Source organism: Macadamia integrifolia, unplaced genomic scaffold (assembly GCF_013358625.1).
Source record: "Macadamia integrifolia cultivar HAES 741 unplaced genomic scaffold, SCU_Mint_v3 scaffold2520, whole genome shotgun sequence".
Classification (NCBI taxonomy): Eukaryota; Viridiplantae; Streptophyta; class Magnoliopsida; order Proteales; family Proteaceae; genus Macadamia; species Macadamia integrifolia.
The window spans coordinates 40,975-62,489 of NW_024868770.1; the positions used below are offsets into that span (position 1 = coordinate 40,975).

The 21,515-nt window shown below is 39.6% G+C and overlaps 1 protein-coding gene across 1 annotated transcript; it reads left to right on the forward strand.

Moving 5' to 3' along the window:
• Window positions 1-1,017: 1,017 nt before the first annotated feature.
• LOC122066671 (ABC transporter C family member 3-like) lies at window positions 1,018-21,027 on the forward strand. The gene is made up of 10 exons (XM_042630519.1): window positions 1,018-1,149; window positions 1,733-1,876; window positions 13,484-15,376; window positions 15,674-15,760; window positions 15,846-16,496; window positions 16,604-16,768; window positions 19,073-19,367; window positions 19,469-19,677; window positions 19,803-20,108; window positions 20,967-21,027. The coding sequence occupies exons 1-10, from the start codon at window positions 1,018-1,020 to the stop codon at window positions 21,003-21,005; spliced, it is 3,921 nt and encodes a 1,306-aa protein (XP_042486453.1). The 3' UTR covers window positions 21,006-21,027.
• The last annotated feature ends 488 nt before the right edge of the window (window positions 21,028-21,515 follow it).

A 21,515-nucleotide genomic window follows, 5' to 3' on the forward strand; every position in this document is an offset into this window, starting at 1 on the left:
CCTCATTTTCCTTAAACTAGATATTCTAAATTTATTTTATGATTTGATTTGTTTTCACTCCAATTATTATTTAATATTTGTGGACTTCAAATAATTAAAACTTTTTTGGTAGTCATTATTCTAATTTTTTGTAGACCGGATTTAAGCCAATGGGAACTGGCCCAAGAAGATCACCACCCTTTCATTGTCTTATGTGAGATATTGAGTGAAGGTCAAGCATTGGGTAAAGGTGAACTTCCTTGGCAGTCTACATTAGATCGATCTAATTTGTTTAAACCCAAGGAGGTAGTGAAGTTGGTGAGCAACGAATGTGGTACGAGTTGTAAACTTAGGGCCCGTTTGATAACGTTTCAAGAAACGTGTTTCTGCTGTTTCTGTTTCCAGAAACAGCAGAAACGGAGTAAAAAGCGTTTGATAAAACTGTTCCGTTTCACTTATTTTCAGAAATAGAAATAGGAATTTTTACTTTTTTATGCTTCAAGAAACGACCCAGGCGAAACAAGTTGAACTTGTTTCGTTGTTTCTAGAAACGACTTGTGGCCATTCTTTCATTGGTTACTATCGACTTCTAAAAACATGACTTATCAAACACCTTCAATTCCGTTTCTGTTTCTAGAAACGGAAATTTATGTTTCTGTTGTTTCTTGAAACAGAAACGGCAGAAACGTTATCAAACGGGCCCTTAGACGCCCTAAGTTCGACTCCCACTAGGCACACCTCGGGCCACTCATAGGCCTGGATACCCGTCGTTAGCAGAAAAAAAAGAGAGGATAATTTACAATGCCACCCCTTGGAGAATGCTACAATTATAAGAACACCTCATCTGTTTCACCAAATTAGACTCAGACCCCCTATTGTCAGTTACTGTTAAGAAATGTTATGAAATGATGCTTTTGCCCTTATGAGTAAAACCCTAAGACCCAAGTATTGTTAGTTCCGTCGCTGGCTAATACTTCTCCTTCCATCTCCGGCGAGAAGTGCACTTTCCATAACTGCCATCTTCAGTCGTCGGCGAAAATGTTTGTTTATTTGTTTGTTTTTCCTTCACTGTTTTTGCTCGTCTTCCATGGCTTCTCTGTAAAGCTCTCTCCTTCTGAGGCTCTGAGGCTCCAAGACCTCACCAGAGTACTCGTTGTCATTTCGGAACAGGTCCGTCAACTCCAAACTACACACACGATCCCCTCAGTTCCTAGGCTTGAAGACTGGAGACAACCGTCTTGCTCAAGGAGTCCGACTTCGGCTCAGATCTTGTAATTGGATTCATTTTCACAATCCTCTCTCTTATTCATCATCTATCATCATCAATCCGTCCATACGAGAAGCATTTTAACTTTGTTGCTCTGCACGCTCCCAATCATTAAAATAGAACTAAACCTAAAGGAAGACATTGAAAACATACAGAGAAGAATTTTTACTCTGTTGCTTTGAAAACGCCCAATTATTAAAATAGAACTAAACCTAGAAGAAGAAATTGAGAACATACAGAGAAGCATTTTAACTTTGTTGCTCTGCAAGCGCCCGATGAAACGCCATTTGATATCATCTGGAAGCTACACAAATGGAATAATTAACAAAATCAAATTCTTTCTTTAATATATAATCATTTGAACGGTTTTGAGATCCAATTTTTCTTAAATTTGAGGTATTTTTGAGGGTTTTTGTGATGATTGAAGAGTAATCCTTTGGATTGGATTTGCTGTGTTTGTTTGAATCTCTATAAGTTTTGAATTAGAAGCCCATAAAGCAAGGTGACGGCGGGGATTTCCCACTGAAAAAGCTTCAATCGGTTATAACAAAGGCGACAGTAATGCCCATCTCTGAACCATCGAAGAAGCTTGCTCGGCAGTTGGATTTCACTGCATTTTCTAGTACACCGGTTGTTTGCTGTGGGTCCCTTCACGTCGTTGTCCGTCGCCGTAGCCACTGTCATCGTGATCACCAGTACTCCGAATGTGAAGGTATCGATTTGGGATCGACATATATTCTCTATCAATTTGGGGATGGGGACTTTTAAATGAATAGTTTAGGTACTTCATATTTAATAAGGGCATTTTGGTATTTAAAATAAAATATAATTGTTGATATTAACATATAAGATATATTTTTTTTAACAATAACTAACGGTAGGGGATCTGAGTCTAATTTGGTGAAATAGATAAGGTGTTCTTATAATTGTGGTATTCTTCAGGGGTGTTGTTGTAAATTATCAAAAAAAAAAAAATCTAATTTGTTTAAAGAATTTGGTATTAAGAACAAAGTTTTCCTTGATTGTGCAATGAAATTCATCACGTGATCCTAGGATTCAGGACCCCATGCGGTGAATGGGTGACATTCATTCACTGTGGGTGTAGGGAAACTTGGTCTAAAATTATAAATCATGCTATTATTAACAATAAAATGGTGATTTTTTTTTTTAATAAAAAAATGATGAAAATGATGAATTGTTAAGATATAAACTTACTAACCCAAGTAGTAAAACTAATTTAACGGTTGGGGGTAATATATAGGATAAGTTTCTCACTTTATGAGTCTATTTGATCATTCTCGAATCTAAACAAAAAAGACAGCTGTATTTAGAAAACAAATGTCGCATCATGTCCTAACTCCTAACTAATAATTGTAAGAAATATGAATGGTTGCAAGCAAGCGAGAAGCAAAAATATTTTGAAGAAGATGATGGGTGGTTAGGTACTGAGATATTCTATTTATTTATTGGGGTGACGATTATCCAGTTTTATTTTCAAGCTCTAACGTATGCAAACCGTGACGTCAGTTAGATATTTATCAATATAAAATTCCATCACCTCCTTCTGATAATATTTAAAAAAAAAAAAAATCCAGTTTCTCTCCACCCCCATGGTGAAGAGAGAATATCTACCTGATTTGAATTTCTGATTGGATTGGGGAAGAGTATTTTACTCGATAAACTTCATTGGCGTTTAAACTTGATATATGAGGAAGGAGACCTTCAAGTAAGGATTTATCCACTATACATATGCAAACATCTCGTGCCGTGCCAGAGTTAAAATCCAATTGATAACTGGGAAAATTACATAATTAATCATTTTTGGGTTTCTCTTTATAAAATTACCCAACGTATGTTTCACTTAACAAAAATACATTGTTTTAGGTATGGATTTACAAAACTACCTGATGAGGCAAAATATGTCCCCTTCCTTAGCACGGCTGAAGCGTGTGTGCAAACCTGAACAGGATTGACCCACTACCTCGGCCCTCCATCAGGCTGTGCTGCCACCTCGGCCCTCCATCAGGCTGTGCTGCCTCCTCGGCCCTCCATCAGGCTGTGCTACCTCCTCGGCCCTCCATCAGGCCGTGCTGTTGCCTCGGCCCTCCATCAATCCATGCTACCACCTTGGCCCTCCATCAGGCCATGCTACTAGTCACCTCGGCTCGGCACAGTCAAGTAATACACCCAGAAACGTGCACACATCCACTCCTACATTCAAGGGACGTGATCCCTGATCATGGGGGCAGGACTCTATCCACTACATGTCATCAGAGGAGTCCAGTCCTCTCACGACTTGCACCTCTGAGATCAATGGAGAATATTCTCAGAATATGCCTTAGAACCCGGAATATTCCCAGAATCACAGTGCCACTCCCCCCCAAGGACTCTACGCCTAAACTGGACTCTCCACAAATGCCCCTCCTTCTCTCTCCATCAGCAGCAGCCTATAAATACGAAGGTAAGCTTCCATCATGGGGAGGATTAATCACTCCTTTTACTGAAAAATCTCTCTTGAGCATCTGCAGTGGAAAAGATCTGACTTAGGCATTGGAGAGTCCCCCGTCAGGTCAGCCCAGCTCTCCCCTATCATCTCTTCTGTGCAGGTCGGCCAAAGCACCAGGAACTATAGAGAAGATCATCCGGTCAATTTTTGTCGCATCAGATTGGCACCGTTCATGGGAACAGTTACAAAAAGTCACATTGGACCAATGCAATTAAGGAGTGAGAAAGTCATTTATTCTACGACAACACGAGTAAGATCCACCCGCGAGTTACCACTTAGACGTCCCCATTCACCACCAATGGCAGCACAGGAGAATGTCCCAGCAGAGACCCCTCCACAAGGACCCCAGCAAACTAGGCCTGATGTGCAAGTTGCCTAGGGAGAGGGGGATCAGTGCGAGTAGAACCCTCAACTATCTCCCTATGTCCCATCATCCTGGGTAACTCACCCAAACATGGAAGAGCAGATGTAGAGCCTGCAGCTACAGGTGTTAGCGACAAATGCGCTAGTGTGGGACTTCATACGTCAGTTCGCCTCGGCACTTCCAGTGCCACGGATTAGTTCAGTTCAACCGCCTAGGCCTGTTTCGGGTAGATAACTCAACGACGAATCTCCTGACAACAGTGTCACCCCTCAATCAACAGCAAGGAGGGGGTTGGCTAGAACGTCACGCACTGTTCACTCGGTACCACCCCTCTCTCCTACCAAGGGGCACAGGCAAGGTCCCGTTCCTGCCCAGAACGGAAGAGCTCGCCGTTTCGTGCTTCACTAGAGTCCAGAGACACATGATTCCCATAGATTCCCACCCCGGGTAGGAAGACGCCAGCTGTCACCTGAAAGACTCACTAGAGGCATGCATCAGCACAGAGAAGAACGGTAAGATCAACCCCATGGGGGTCAGATCTTGCCCATCAGGCTGACTAGTGGCGCACTATGGCAAGGCCAGGATCGGCCTAATGGTCACCAAGGCTGAGAAAGAAGCCCCAGAAGAGGTGAAAGGGCACGACGATCCTCGGATCACCGAGTTGAGGTGAGAAGGGACGACCTAGAGATCCGCAACCAGTGCCTCATTGAGCAAGTAGAAGGAATGCAGAGGCAAAGGCACCCGACCGACATAACTATAACTCTGGCCCATAATGCACTATCCGACTAACTGATAGACGTCGAGCTACCTCCAAATTTTGTGATACCCGTTTTCAATGGACATGACGGCACCACAGATCCCCATGATCATCTGCTCTACTACAGCTCGGCCATGACGGTTCATGGTAGGTCAGAAGCCATTCTCTGCCGATCCTTCATAGCCTCATTAAAAGGAGCTGCACTGATATGGATGTCGAACTTGTGGCCACGGTCCATCCGCAGCTATGAAGAGCTGACAAGAGCGTTCCTCACACGTTTCCAAGCAAGTATGAAGCAGAAGCAAACTACACAAAACGTGATAAACATGAGGCAGAGAGCGAGAGAGACTATAAGAGAGTTCCTTACCTGATTCACCAAGGTGACACTGGAGGTAAAAAACCTACAGGAAGGAGTGGCGTATAGCACGTTGTGCGATGGGATAATGCACCCTGATCTGGTCTAGTCTCTGGCCCTTGACTTTTCAGAAACAATGCCCCGAGTTGTTAAGACGATGCAATCAATACGCCAACATAGAGGAAATCCTGGACTCCAGAGGGATAGGTGATTAGTCGGAGAAGGAGAAGAAAAGGACTTTGAGACCTAAGAACGATTCTCGCGAGCCAAAGAAGAACAGAACAGATCGGCCACTTGACACAGCTGAACCTGAGCGATATGAACTTGATCATTCCCAAACAAACCTGCTCTTAAAGATCCAAGATCAGAAGTATTTTCATGGCAGTTAAACCAGAGGAGAGGAATCTCAACTGGTATTGCTGATACCACCGAGACCATGGACATGACACTAAAGACTACAAGTCTCTGAAAAGGGAAATTGATAAGCTCATCAAGGTTGGATACCTCAACAAGTATTTGAAGCAGAAATATGGTGGGAATTGGCCCAAGCCAAGGAGAGATGATACCAGGCCGAGCCGAGATAGGGCCGAGCCATCCAAAGAACCAGCCACGGATCGAGCTGACTCTTACGATAACTAGCCCGTGGGTCTAGCTATTCTAACAATCATGGAAGGACCCACGATGGAATCAGTCAGAAAAGCCAAAGCCCACACGTGGTTCATATGCATCACGGAACAGCCTGTTAAAGCCCTCAGAACGGATCCACTCATTACATTCTCTGATAGAGATCTAGAAGAGTTGAACTGGCCTCACAACGACGCTGTCGTAGTTCAATTAGTGGTGGCAAACCACCCCTTCCATAGGGTCCTAGTGGACACAGGAGCTTCCGTTGACCTCATGACCTACGAAGCCTTCACAAAAATAGGGCTTGGCACTGGGACCCTAAAGCCAGCTCCGGGACCCTTGTACGGATTTTCAGGCACACCAGCAGAGCTAGAAGGAGTTGTAGACTTACCCATAACCATTGGACAGGGAGCTCAGACAGCTACTACCATGGTTATTTTTTATGGTTGCCAAGATCGCCTCACCCTACAATACAATCCTTGACCGACCTGGTCTCAATGGCCTTGGGGCGATTGTGTCTACTAAGCACATGAAAGTCAAATTCCCCGCCAGCAATGGAGTTGATAAATACAAGTCTAGCCCCAAGGAATCCCAGGAATGCTATGCAAACTTTATAAAATCTGTCAAGAAACTATGCTCGGGCCTAGCATGTACGGTAGAAATTGTTGATTGTCGAGATTAAAGCCTCCTGACCCGAGCCGAGCCAGTAGAACAGCTGCTTACTGTCCCAATCACTGAGGCCAGTAGACACTTTTATTAGTAGACAGTTTTATCAGTGGATTGCATTGAAATCCCATCGATTGGGTGTTAGTCTTATAGATTTTATATTGTTAGCACCTTAGCTTCCATATCTCAGTTATTCAATTTTATTCACGGAGCGGATTAGATTCTATTTCGAAGCAATGTATTTGTCCCAAGTGCATATCACACATCAATATACTATGAAGCTTCTCCCAAATATCTGGCTCTTCTAAGGAAACAAAGACCTTAACAACTAAGGCATAAAAAAGGCTACAGCTCGACAGCATCTAAGACCGAGCTACAGCTCGGCATCATCTAAGACCGAGGTACAAGCTCGGCAGCATCTAAGACCGTACTCAAGCTCGGCACTATCAAGACCAGACCCTAGTTTGGTAACTTAAGCCCTTACGCATTAAGGCATACAAGCCCGAGCCCCAGCTCAGCACCTCAAGCCCTTACTCATTAAAGCATGTAAGCCCGAGCCTCAGCTTGGCACCTCAACCCCTTATTAAGGCATGTAAGCCCGAGCCTTGGTGCGGCACATCAAGCCCTTACGCATTAAGGCATTCAAGCTTGAGCCTCGGCTCTGAAGCTCAAGCCCTTACGCACTAAAGCATGCAAGCCCGAGCCCTGGCTCGGCACCTCAAGCTGTTACGCACTAAGGCATGCAAGCCCGAGCCCCAACTCGGCACCTCAAACCCTTACGCACTAAGGTATGCAAGCCCAAGCCTAGCTTGGCACCTCAAGCCCGAGCCCCGGCTCGGCACCTCAAGCCCTTACGCACAAATGTATGCAAGCCCAAGCCTAGCTCGGCACCTCAAGCCCTTACGCACTAAGGCATGCAAGTCCGAGCCCCAGCTCGACACCTTAGGCCCTTACGTACTAAGGCATGTAAGCTCGAGCCCAAGCTCGGCACCTTAAGCCCTCACGTACTAAGGCATGTAAGCCCGAGCCCTAGCTCGGCACCTCAAGCCCAAGCCCAGCTCTGGATGCACTAAGGCATGCAGACCGAGCACAGCTCGACACCTCAAGCCCTTATGCACTAAGGCACGCAAGCTCGAGCACGACTCGGCACCTCAAGCCCTTACGCATTAAGGCACGCAAGCCAGACCATGGCTCAACACTTCAAGACCTTACGTATTAATTCATGTAAGCCCAAACCCCAGCTTGGCACTTCAAGACCTTACGCATTAAAGCATACAAGCCTGAGCATGACTCAACACCTCAAGACCTTACGTAACAAAGCATGCAAGCCTCAGCCCCGACTCGGCACCAAAAAAGACTTTAATGCAAGGCACATCAAAAGATCGAGCCCCAGCTCGGCACCCCTATGGCTAGTCCCAGGCTTGGCACCTCAAGAGCTCATAAGCTAGACATGGAAGATCAATTCCGAGCTCAGATAGGGAACGGAGCCACACTCAGACAGCTATACTGGTCCTTATTCTTCTAAAAGTTACTCATTTCGAGCCGGCTCAAAGTATAAGAAAATAAAGAAAGAAGCACAAGAATACTGAGAGATGACATTAAAAAAAAATTTCCATTCATAAAAAAAGGGGGAAAAGCCCTCAAAGTACATCACTCCCAAAGGAGACATCTATATAAAAAAATATATATATATATACAAGGCTAATCTCGGGGGGCTAATCCACGGGCCTAACTCTTCACTTGGCTATCCTTCGAGTCGGATCACCTCTTCACCAACGTCGATCGAGCCACAGAGCTGCACCAAAATAGCAGGGACGGGAACGCGCTACTCATAGTCCGTCAGATTGTAGCCTGGCATTTTACTCGGGATGAACCGGATGGCATCGTCCGAGCCGACCTGAAACGAAGCAATGTTAATGTCAACCAACTTCTGACAGGCCTAGGGGTTCATCCACCTCTTTGACCTCCAGCTCGGCCCAGTGTTGCCTTTCTAGCTCGCCAACCCTAGCTGCTAGCTCCTCCTCCTTGCAAGCGCCCTGTGTCTCGGACAACTCATCCTAGAGAGCATCATTCTCCTTCATCAAGTTGCCGTTAGCATTGAGCTGCTTAGCAACCTCCTATTCCAACTCTTTAGTTATCAACTCGACATCATTAGCATGGACCTCCTCAGATCGGGCCATTTTCTTCTCAACCTCCAGTTGGCCTGTGATCTTGTATGGCTCCCCATGAAGACGCTTTGCCTCCTTCGCCTTTGAACAAGCAATAGTCACGTCCTCGAACCGTTGAGCAGCCTCGGCTGAGAAAGTGAAGCAGCGTGTTTCGCATCTAATTAAATGCTCTAGTAGATCGATTCGAACTGCTAGAGCAGGGGGCTGGTGATGAGGCAAAATATGTTCCCTTCTTCAGTACGGCTGAAGAGTATGCAAACCTGAACAGGACTGACACACTACCTCGGCCCTCTATCAGGCCGTGCTGCCACCTCGGCCCTCCATCAGGCCGTGCTGCCACCTCGGCCCTCCATCAGGCCGTACTACCATCTCGGCCCTCCATTAGGCCGTGCTGCGGCCTCAGCCCTCCATCAGTCCGTGCTACCACTTTGGCCCTCCATCAGTCCGTGCTACCACCTCAACCCTCCATCAGGCCGTACTACCACCTCGGCCTTCCATCAGGCCATGCTACCAGTCACCTCGACTCGACCAACCTGTCACCTGAGCTCGGCACAGTCAAGTAATGCACCTAGAAACGTGCACACATCCACTCCTACATTCATGGGACGTGATCCCTGATCATGGGGGCATGACTCTATCCACTACACGTCATTAGAGGCGTCCACCCCTCTCACAACTTGCACCTCCGAGATTAATGGAGAATATTCCCAGAATATGCCTGGAACCCGAAATATTCCCAGAATCACAGTGCCACTCCCCTCAAGGACTCTACGCCTAAAATGGACTCTCTACAAACACCCCTCCTTCTCCCTCCATCACCAGCCTATAAATACGAAGGTAAGCCTCCATCATGGGGGGGATCAATCACTCCTTTTACTGGAAAAGCTCTCTTTGAGCATTTACTGCGGAAAGATCTGACTTAGGCATTGGAGAGCCCCCGTCGGGTCAGCCCGGCTCTCCCCTGTCATCTCTTCTGTGTAGGTCCGCCAAAGCATCAGGAACTACAGAGAAGATCATCCGGTCAATTTTTGCTGCATCACTACCCAAAACAATATTTATCCCTTAGCTGAGGAGGTATTCTTGACAATTTTAACCCCCACCTCCCTTCTCCCACCTGCTTCTATCCCCTACTTCTTTCTACCTTCATTTCAAGGATGCAAGTCAACTGCAATCCCCTCACTGCCCACATCTTCCCATTGTTGGGTATCTTTTCCTACTTTTCTTCTTGCCACCACACCCATCCCTACCCCTTGCTTCTTCTTCTTCCTCTTGCAATCTAATGGTCCACCTCCCAACACCTCATCCCATCATAGGAACTGCACTCCAACAAAAAACACTTCCCCGATTTTATCATAACAAGAATTGTAAAATAGATTTCAGCATAAAAAAGCAAACATTGTTTTATTTTCAACAAAATTTTGGAAGTAGGTAAATTTAATTTAATTTAATTTGTTGATTTATTTTAGGTAAAGAAAGCAGGTAAATTAAGATGTCTAATGTGCGATTTAAGTGGAGACCGTGGGGATAAGTTACTGCACTAGTCTCCCCGATGATTAGTCGAGGTGCGGGTAAGCTGGCCCGGACACCTTGATTAGCCAAAAAAAAAAAAAAATGTCTAATATGCTAGTGTAGACACCATCTTTGTCACCCCAGGATTTTTACAATACGAAGCAAGGAGTCTCTTAGAATCTCATGTGAAATCTCCTTCGCCAAAAAAATTTATTTTATGGGAAAATTAACACTTTTCAAAAAATTATCAAATTGCCCCTGAGGTGTGATCTCCCATACTTTTCAAAACCTCCATGGACTTTGCAAATAGGTTTGTTCATTAAAAACCTTGTGCTATTAGATTTGAGCCTTTTATTCACTTTCTATAGAGGGAATCCTGCACTTGGGAAAATATTTCAAACATGTTCTGCGTCACATCTAGTTTGTGAAAATCGGACCATCGAATTAAAATTTATGATTATTTACAGTTTTTCAATCAAAGATTCTATTTCAAACACAACGGAAGGACCATGTGGCAGTCATATGTAGCATCACAGGAAGGCTCCTGCAGCACCGGATGAGGCCTAGTTGTATGTCCGTGATACATTGCTTATCTGCCATTTGTGGTGTCGAATCAAGGATTGAATTCTTATGTGACACAACAGGGCATCTGACGTACATTCAACGGTCAGAAATGCTCAGGCACGGAGTACAAGGTGATCATATACAGTCCAAGATGTTTTTGAATGTTGAATGGATGTCAGACGCCCTGTTACACTACAGAAGATATAAATCCAATAATCAATACGGGACTTAATCATACCCATTAGGACTAGGCTTCATTATATGATAGAAGAACTGGAAAATATTTCAAACATGTTCTCACACATTTAGTTCATGCTCAGATCTGCCTGGCTTGCTAAAGGGAAAAACAAGGTCCGGGCTGGAGTGCTGGACTGGTACCCATTGCTACCCATAGCTGGCGCAATAATGAAATTGGAATGTGTTTATCTCTTTCTTCAAATTTTTTTCTTTTTTCTTTTCTTGACATCTGAACATATCCTTAGAATTTGGACATTTAGCGCAATAATGCATGGAAAGCGGGTTTGTGTGTATAGGGATCCGCCAGCTTTCCTTTATTTGAGGAAGTAGCTAGGCGGGCTCGTTCCAGAGGATACAGATTCACAGCTTCCCTATTTCTGAGGATGTACCGCATTCCATAGGATAGGATGGGATACAAGTTTCCTATTATTTCTCAGGAAGTCAGGTGTTATGAGGCAAAGAAGTCAGCCACGCCCATTTCGTTCGTTACATGGAAATGCTCCACCACCTGCTCACCGATAACTCATCTGGGCTCTTCCCATGTTAAGTTAGCTGCCAGGAGAGGCCACTGTCCAACTTATTTGGAGAGGTGCAGGTAAAGTTAATGGCTTCTTGAATGAGTGCACGAAGGAGCTTCTTTGTCCAGGTTTACATCCCTCTCTCTCTCTCTCTCAAGCTTGAACCATTGACTCAGAAGTTGGTATTTGGATCAGGTCCTGGTGCTTGATCCACACTTGAAATCCACTCAATCTCTCTCTTCTTACAAAAAGAGAAAGGTTCTGATACGAGGACTTGATCTAAACTTCAAAAGTCGCACACAATATTAAATCACCATTTAAAGCTACGAGGCTTGTTTATTTCTTTCCCTTCTAACAAAGTTTTATATCACATGAGCTGATTGGTTTAGTGCATAAGTTTTTCTTGCTTCATTGTGTTATATAACTACTTGTTTAGGATACCGGATCAGGTTCTTGTATGGGACTGATCCACACACATGGAATTGCACTATGAGATTGTGATTCTTTTTTATAATAAATGAATTGTATTGTTCTTATGAAATGGATTGAAACGAGTCAATTAAATTGGTGAATTATTCAATCGGTTATTGATTTATAGATGAAATCAAGTTGACTATGCTTTGTTGCGGTTTTGTATATATCAAATAAAATTTCACTATGCTTAGTTGTGATTTTGTATATATCAAATAGAATTTCGTTGATCATATGAAATGTAATGGATGAGCCAATTAACAGTGTATGACTTATTCATCCCAAAAAAAAAAGTGTATGACTCAATCCAGTTATTGATAAATCAGGTTGAATGTGGTTAATTGCAATGTTGTGTCATTAAGAGTTCCCTTCAAAGTCAATAATCTTGGAGTCATCAATCAATGGTTTGGCAAGGTATCTTGTCGAGAGTCTACTCAAAATTTGACATTTTTTTTTTTTTCAAAGCCTTATGATGTTGAATTTTGTACATGGTTTTGATATTTGCGAATTTCAATTTCTTAATTATTATTTTTGTTTCTATAGAAGTTTATACTACAATCACTTGGCGTTCTTATAAAATGATGTTCTTTCTGTTGCACTTTGCTCCCATATGTTAATTTTAATATATTTAGTGGGTTGTTTAATCATTATTACCAAATTTCTATTCTCTCTATTGATGTTAATTGAACATGCATGGATCAAATCATATAAAATTATAGCTTCTACAATTCTTGCTTTTTCTTTGAATTTTTTGCTAACTTTCTTCCTCTTTATATATATTAAACTTTGTTTTGACTGTTCATTAACAGGTTCAACTACTTATAAGGGTATATTGAGACTACAATATTATCCTATATCTTTTAGCATCACATAAGGTGGAAATGGTTGGTAGTTTCCACACCAATTTCGCGAAAGGGCTTTGCATCAATTCAAGATGTGGTAAAGTGGATAGGACTGATATTGGACTTGACTGAGCTAAGCCACCAAAGTACAACCAATATAGTTTGCAAAAATGGATGCTTTCAAAGAATTAAAGAATGATATTTTGATATTCGTTTTACAGCCTTCAACGACCATTGTCCTACACGGGTTTTCTGCTTCTTCACACCTAATATTGTTAATAATTTTATCCATTTATTGGGCTTACAAGAGATGCACGATGCCTACTCTTGAAAATTCAAAACCAATGATGAAGAATTCATACATTTCATACTATCCGTCAGCCCTTATCTCTTGCATGTGTTTGTCTTTATGTAATCTTCTCCTATGCATGTTAAACTATGTCTCTAGGTATAGACATGGTTGGTCTGATCTACATCCTTTTGCCCAATTGGATTTTGGATTTAGAACACTCTCTTGGTTTGTTATCTCTGTTTATTTGCATATCCAATTTTTTCATTCAAGTGAGAGGAGGTTCCCCATGCTACTAAGGATTTGGTGGGCCTTCTACTTTTTGATGTCTTGTTCTTATCTGGTAATACATCTTGGTTTGTATCAGAAACATTTATCCTTACCAATCTTGCTATGGATATCAGATATTATATCCATTATCTTTGGTTTGTTGTTTTGTTATATTGGGTTGTTTGGCAATGGACGAGAAGAAGAAGATCCCCATATTTTGGAGCCTCTTTTGAAAACTAGCTTCAGCCAAAATAATAGCGATGATGGACAAGGTTCAAGTGTAAGTGGAGATGGTGTAACTCCTTATGCAACTACCAATCTTCTTAGAATTTTTACTTTCTCTTGGATGGACCCTTTGCTTGCACTTGGGTATAGAAAAACACTTGACCTTGAAGATGTTCCTCAACTTTCCAATTGTGATAGTGCTAGTGTGGTGTTTGCTCGTTTTGGAAATAAACTTGAATATGATGGTAACGGTAGTGATAATGGTGGTCGAGTAAACACATTCAAACTGGTAAAGGCATTGATTCTCTTAATGTGGAAAGAAATTCTATGGACGGCTCTATTCTCTATTGTTTGCACATTGGCTTCTTATGTTGGACCGGTCCTTATTGTTGCCTTTGTCCAATATCTTGAAAACCCTCATCAACTAAAATATAAAGGTTATGTGCTTGTGTCAACTTTTTTTCTTTCAAAGCTCATAAAGTGCTTCTCAGAAAGGCATTTATTCTTTCAATTACGAAAGATGGCAATGAAAGTCCGTACTGCCTTGTTCTCAATAATTTATAAGAAAGGTATCTACCTTTCAAGCCAATCAAAGCAAGACCACACTAATGGGGAAAACATTAATTTGATTAGTGTTGATGCTGAAAGGATTGGCCTTTTTAGTTGGTACTTGCATGATATATGGCGGGTACCTACTCAGATTGTTTTAGCATTGTTGATTTTGTACAATAAACTTGGACTTGCTTCACTTGTTGCATTTGTTGCCACAATGATTTTGATGTTAGCAAATGTTCCATTGGGAAAATTACAAAATAAATTTCAGAGGGAATTAATGGATTCCAAGGATCGCAGAATGAAGGTCACATTAGAGGCTCTGAGGAATATAAAGATTCTCAAGCTCCAGGGTTGGGAGATGAAGTTCTTGGCTAAGATAATTGAGCTCAGGAACGTTGAAACAAGATGGTTAAAAATGTTGCTTTATTCATTAGCTCTTATTGGATTCATCTTTTTGTCTGCTCCCATGTTTGTATCCATGGTAACTTTTGGGTTTTGTATGCTGATGAAAATTCCTCTAGATTCAGGGAAGATTTTATCTGCACTTGCAACATTTGACATATTACAAGTGCCCATTTATAATCTCCCTGATACAATCTCCATGGTAGTTCAAACTGGAGTTTCTCTTAGTAGGATAGCCTCATTCCTTTGTCTGGATGATATTTATTCGAATGTAGTACAAAGCCTTCCAACAGATGATGTCGAGATTGCAATTGAGATAGTCAATGGGAATTTTTCTTGGGACATTCATTCCACTAATCTCACATTAAAAGATCTTAATTTTCGAGTGTGCCATGGTATGAGAGTAGCTGTTTGCGGTTCTGTTGGGTCAGGCAAGTCAAGTTTACTCTCATGCATTTTGGGAGAACTGTCAAAGGTGTCTGGAGACATTAAGTTGAATGGGACAAAGGCCTATGTTGCACAATCACCTTGGATACAAAGTGGCAAGATAGTAGATAATATATTGTTTGGAAAGGTGATGGACAAGGAAAGGTATAAGATGATACTTGAAGCCTGTTCATTGAAAAAAGACTTAGAATTATTTGCATTTGGGGATCAGACTATCATAGGAGAGAGAGGGATCAACTTGAGTGGTGGGCAGAAGCAAAGAATCCAAATTGCACGTGCTTTGTACCATGATTCTGATATTTATCTGCTTGATGAGCCATTTAGTTCTGTGGATGCTCACACAGGCGCTCATCTATTTAAGGTAGCTACTCTTTGACCTCTATTTACAAAATAACATATCACTTATATCACAATTTATTTATATAAAAATTGTTTGATCTATAAATTAACCTAATAATGAAATAATGGCTGTCAAAATAAGCACAATATACAAACATAGGGTATTAAGTGATGCATATTTTTGCATAAAAACTGTAATTTTTTATGTTACTTACTGTTGTGAAAAATAAATTATATTAATATCGATAGCTATTTGGCTCTTTTAAGTAACCAGAAATTATTTTTGAATGCTTAAATGTGAATTTAACTTTTTTAACAGGAGTGTTTGCTAGGAATTTTGGGCTCAAAAACAGTAATTTATGTTACCCACCAAGTAGAGTTTTTACCTTCTGCTGATCTTATTTTGGTGAGAACAAACCATATTTCTTTCTTGACTTCACTTTCCTTCACCTAATTTCAGAGTCAATATTTTTTTTTCTTTTGTTTGACAGGTTATGAAAGATGGAAGGATTACTCAAGCAGGAAAGTATAAGGAAATTCTTAATTCTGGAACTGACTTTATGGAATTAGTGGGTGCACATAAAAAAGCATTACTAGACCTTACTTCTACTGAATGTGGGGCTACTGTGGATAATTTAATTAATTGTGAGGAAAATGGTAATATGTTGTCTAGAGAGAAGTCCATTCAAGATGATGAGGAAAAAGAGCAAAAAGACTACAAAATAAAAAGACTAGTTGGGCCAGAAGGGCAACTTGTCCAAGAAGAAAAGAGGGAACAGGGTGAAATTGGTTTTTCAATTTATTGGAAGTATATTACTACTGTATATAAAGGGGCTTTAGTTCCATTGATATTGTTGACACAAATTCTTTTTCAAGTTCTTCTCATAATTAGTAATTATTATATGTTGTTGGCTAATCCTGTTTCAAAGGATGTGACACCTCGTGTTAAACGATCCACCCTCATATCTACTTATGCTACTTTATTCCTTGGAAGCTCTCTTTGTATACTTATAAGGTCCATGCTCATTGTAACTATTGGATACAAAACATCTACTCTTCTTTTCAACAAAATGCATTTGTGCATTTTCCGTGCTCCTCTATCATTTTTTGAGTCTACTCCGAGTGGAAGGATTCTAAATCGAGTTAGTATACATTCTTATTTGCTCTTAGGATTTGAAAGATTTTGTTTGATCACAATATGAGTTCATATTATTTTGAATTTAAATTAATTTTTTTTTTTCTTAAATAGGTATCCATAGATCAAAGTGCAGTTGATACCTCTATTCCACATCAATTTGAAGAACTTCTTATCTCAGTCATTGGATTCCTAGGAACTGCTGCTGTGATTTCACAAGTTGCATGGAAAATGTTATTAGTTTTTATTCCGATGATTGTGACATGTATTTGGTACCAGGTAATTCTATAGCCACTTTCACTTCACATGATTAAAATATCAAATATATTTCTTAGAAATTAATAGACAGTACAAGTTGATTCAAACTTTCTTTGATCAATGAATTATATATTTGCTCTATTTACACCTTGATTTAGTGGTGGATGCACATATAATTGTGTGCGAAAATTGCAATTTAAACCTTAATATTCTTCTTTAATTTATAAAAATATACATAAGAAAATAGTTTCCCATTCACATAAATTCATGCATAACTGTAATCATTTTTGCTTTTCTAATTTTTCTTTTCAAAACAAAGGACCAAACAAGACCAAGTTTGTCAAAGTACAAAGTGCACCTAAAGCAACTAGGTTGTGATTTCGATATGCATACAATATATTAGATATGTATGGATAAAACTGTAATATGGCTTATTTGCTCGATTGGTTATCTCCATTGATTGGAGCTGATGCTAGTGATAAATTAATAACAAAATTAATAAAAGGAGATGGTTTAGTCCACATAACCAAGCCATGGTTGAGTGCATGCTTTTGTGATGTGATAGATCCGATTAGCTGAAACTTTGTAAACAAGTAGCCCCAAAGGCCCTTATTCACATGAAAAGTTTAAGTCCAAACGAAGTTGGTCATACGGCAAAATAGATCATTGAAAAATCTAGATATGTCACAACAGTTGCAAAGGACCATCAGAGATGCATAGACATACATAGGAGGCTGTGATACATTATATTGGAGTAAATGTTTGAATTTATTCCTGCAATTTAATATTTGATCTATCCAGATACCATCTCATAAGCATACATTCATCAAATTTAACGTTCAGTTCTTCCATGTTTTGGAAGTAGGTGCCTTGACCAAGGACCACTTACCCAGTTTTCCGACCAGGGAAACTTTTAAATAATAAACTAATGAACAATTTATCGTGGTTGCATTAACTAAAATAATAATTAGTTTAAAAACTACGAAAATAAATTATTAAAAATCTTAAAATTTTAAATTACTAAATAATTATTAACTAAATAATAAGGATAAAAGGAAAATATCCATTACAAGGCTTGACTAAGAACCTTGCCTAGGTGGTCTGACGATTTTTAGTCATATGGAGGGCTGGTTTAGTCAAACCAAAAATTTGATAGTAGTTCCCTATTTGGAATAGTCACGTGTCAAGTTTTGGACCCAATCTCTACTGTATGGGCCACATGGTTCGAACTTCTACTCTTATATTGTCAAGGATGTAGTAAAGTTTTCCAAAATTACGAAAGTTGAATTCTCAACCATTTAGGCCTCAAATTTACTAGATGGATAGGTAATGATTTGAATAATAGAGTGCCATATGAAAGATATTTGGGTATTCAAGAGAAGCCTATCTAGGTGGATCACTGAAACCTTTGTGACGATATTGATCGGTACCTACTCTATCCTATATATTTATAGTGAGGAGGAAGGTGAGAACCAGGAGGCTTGAACCCAAGACCTCCTAATAAGATGGGCTTTAATTAGTGACAACTTCTTTTATTATTATTGTTGTTGTTGTTGTTGTTATTTTCTTTTGGTCCTTCGTTTACATCCTTTTTTTCTTTCCTAAGTGAAGTGTGTGGGTTATGCAAAAGCATTGCACTTAGCTTAAGCAAAGTACCTATACTCCATTATGTTATATATTTTTGCTAAATTGCATATCCATATGCTTTTGGTGATAGTGAGAAGGCTATATTGTATAGTCAATGATTACAAAAAGAAAAAAGATTTGAAAAAAGAAATCCACACTGACAAAAGGAATTATTAATTGAATTTGAAATTTGATGATATGATTCAAAAATTGGTAGAAGAACAAAAGAAAATAGAGACCAAAATTTTCAAAGACATTATTTCACGTTTATTATAATTTTTAGGGAGAAAGAATCCTACCAAGTTGTGTAGCGCATGCACCTCACACTATCTATCGCTCTCCTCCCATGGGCTGATAGCATTCTTTCTTTATAAACTTTCATATAAGAATTTAGGGATAGGGATTTCAAGATATAGGCGACATACTTGTATGTATATAATTCATTCAATATCTAATAAATATAGAAAATAGTAACATTCAAAAGAGAACATTTGAACTAAATAAAATCGAATGTAATATTTTGCTGTAGATTCATCCATGATGGTGGTGTCATTATTACTTATTAGAATGCAAACAACTCATATTAAGAAAACTCTCATAAAAAGCCTATATCAATTTTTTTTTTTTCTCATTGACTATGTATTCCTTATATAATGTTTTATATCATACCTAATTTTTGTTTGTGAACATTTTCTTCAGAAATATTACATATCTACAGCACGAGAACTATCACGGATGGTTGGATTATGTCAGGCTTCAATTATACAACATTTTTCTGAATCTAGTTTAGGATCAACCATCATCAAGTGCTTCGATCAAGAAGAGAGGTTTATGGATACAAATCATAAACTAGTGGATAGTTATTCCAGGCCCATATTTCATTTCTCTGGTGCAATGGAATGGTTATGCTTTCGCATGGATATTTTGGCGTCCATAACTTATGCTATCTCTTTAATTTTCTTGGTTTTAGTGCCAAAGGGAGTACTTAGTCCTGGTAAAAAGTTGAACTTGAGATATTATAAAATCATCTTGCATGGAAACCAATTGATTTCTCACATGAAAGTGTGATTTTTTTTTTCTTTTCTTTTCTTAAAGGTGTTTTGGGTTTAGCAGTCACATATGGGCTTGGTTTCAGTATGCAAGGAGTCATATGGGATCTTTGCAGTCTTGAGAATAAAATCATATCCATTGAAAGAATATTGCAATATACTTGCATTCCTAGTGAACCTCCTCTGTTGATGGAAGAAAATAGGCCAAATCATAGATGGCCGTCAGAAGGGAAAATTGAGATTGTTGACCTACAGGTAATTCCTAATCTATTTCCTCAATTATAGGAATAGATCCTTTGAAGTCTAATGTTCATGGATAGTTCTTCAGTTCTTATGAATTCAACTAGGCTTCATGATTTAATTATCTAAAATATATGTAGGTTCAATATGCCCCCCACCTACCTCTTATCTTTCGAGGTCTCACATGCACTTTTCCTGGAGGGATGAAGATTGGCATTGTTGGGCGAACTGGAAGTGGTAAATCAACTCTTGTACAAGCTCTCTTTCGCATGCGTGAAACTGTAGCAGGTCAAATTTGGATAGATGATATAAACATCTTCAAAATTGCCCTTCATGACTTACGATCAAGATTGAGCATCATACCACAAGACCCTACAATGTTTGGAGGGACTCTAAGAAACAATCTTGATCCACTTGAAGAGTACACTGACGAGCAAATTTGGGAGGTAAGAATTTTTTTCATTTGTTGAATAATTTTAATTGGTAACAAAAATAAGATGGACATTATATTTTACTTTAATCTTTATTGTATAATCTCTTAGTTGGGACCCAGGAAGTTCATTTTTTTTTTTTTTTTTTATTTTCTTAGCTAATCTGTAATGATCAATTTTGTGTCTTTTTGAAGAATCAAGCAAGGGGTAAATTGACATGGACTTTTTGTTATCTTAGGCTTTAGATCGATGCCATCTCAGTGATATAGTTAGAATGAAAGAAGGGAAATAGTTAGAATACAGGTTAGTTTCTTCTCATCTTCACTCTATACCAAAGTTGTTCCAATAATTTATCAATGAGTACATGCATTATTGTATGACATATAAAAATTCTAGTGTAGAACCCAACATCTCAACCCCAACCCTTTTTTACGACAGGTAGAAAAGAAAAGTTAATGAAAATATAATCCTAAATAGATAACCCATTTTCATATGGTGACTATAATAGTGACTGAGAATGGAGAAAATTGAAGCATGGGTCAAAGGCAACTATTCTGTTTAGTGAGGGTATTACTAAAGAGGAGTAAATTGTTAATACTCGATGAAGCTATTACATCAGTGGACATGTGACTGACTATCTAATTCAGCAAACGCTTAAGCAACACTTCTCAGGTTCTACTGTCATAACAATTGCACACAAAATAACATCAATTCTTGATATGGATAAGGTCCTCCTTCTTGGTGATGGTTAGTAGATATTAATTAGTATAAAACAATCAAATAGTATCATTTGAGTTTGACAATACATTTTTTCATCATTTTTTTTTTTTTGTGCTTGCACTCAAAACTGATATATTTTCTTCTCTTATGCAGGCATTGTATTGGAATATGATTCCCCAACCAAATTGCTAGATAGCAAGTCCTCATCATTTGCAAATCTTGTTAAGGAGTATACTCAAAGATAGAGTTCTTAATATCTAAAAGGCTAAATATTTGAGTTTTTAATGTTCAAATGTCAGCGGGCTACATTAGACTAAATTACATTACTATTTTGAGTTGAAAAAAAAGATTGTTGGAAAATCGGTACACACACACACACTTTTCTATAATCATTTGAGTTTGTATTGGTATTTATTTATAAGTATTGGATGAAGAAAAGAATATGAGAAAGCAGGGGGAAAATCTTTTTCTTCATATACAAAGGAACTAATGGCTAAACTTAACCGATGCGGGACCGTACGTCTATGACTCATAACTTCTCCACATTCAAAAACCTTCGGAAAAGTTTTAGAAGTCCTGCATGGGAGGAGATCATTAGAATGAAGAAGCCTAAAGTTCATTGGACATCTTTAATTTGGTGTAAAAAATTGCAGCCACGAGCTTCTATTCTTGGGTGGAGAGTGGTACACAAGAAGATTGCAA

Bases quoted from the DNA above. Each gene is read 5' to 3' on its own strand.
- LOC122066671 (XM_042630519.1), top strand. From the start codon at position 1,018: ATGTTTGTTTATTTGTTTGTTTTTCCTTCACTGTTTTTGCTCGTCTTC. The intron at 16,769-19,072 runs GTAATTCTATAG...CATTTTCTTCAG, and splicing joins TGACATGTATTTGGTACCAG to AAATATTACATATCTACAGC. The intron at 19,678-19,802 runs GTAATTCCTAAT...AAATATATGTAG, and splicing joins TTGAGATTGTTGACCTACAG to GTTCAATATGCCCCCCACCT.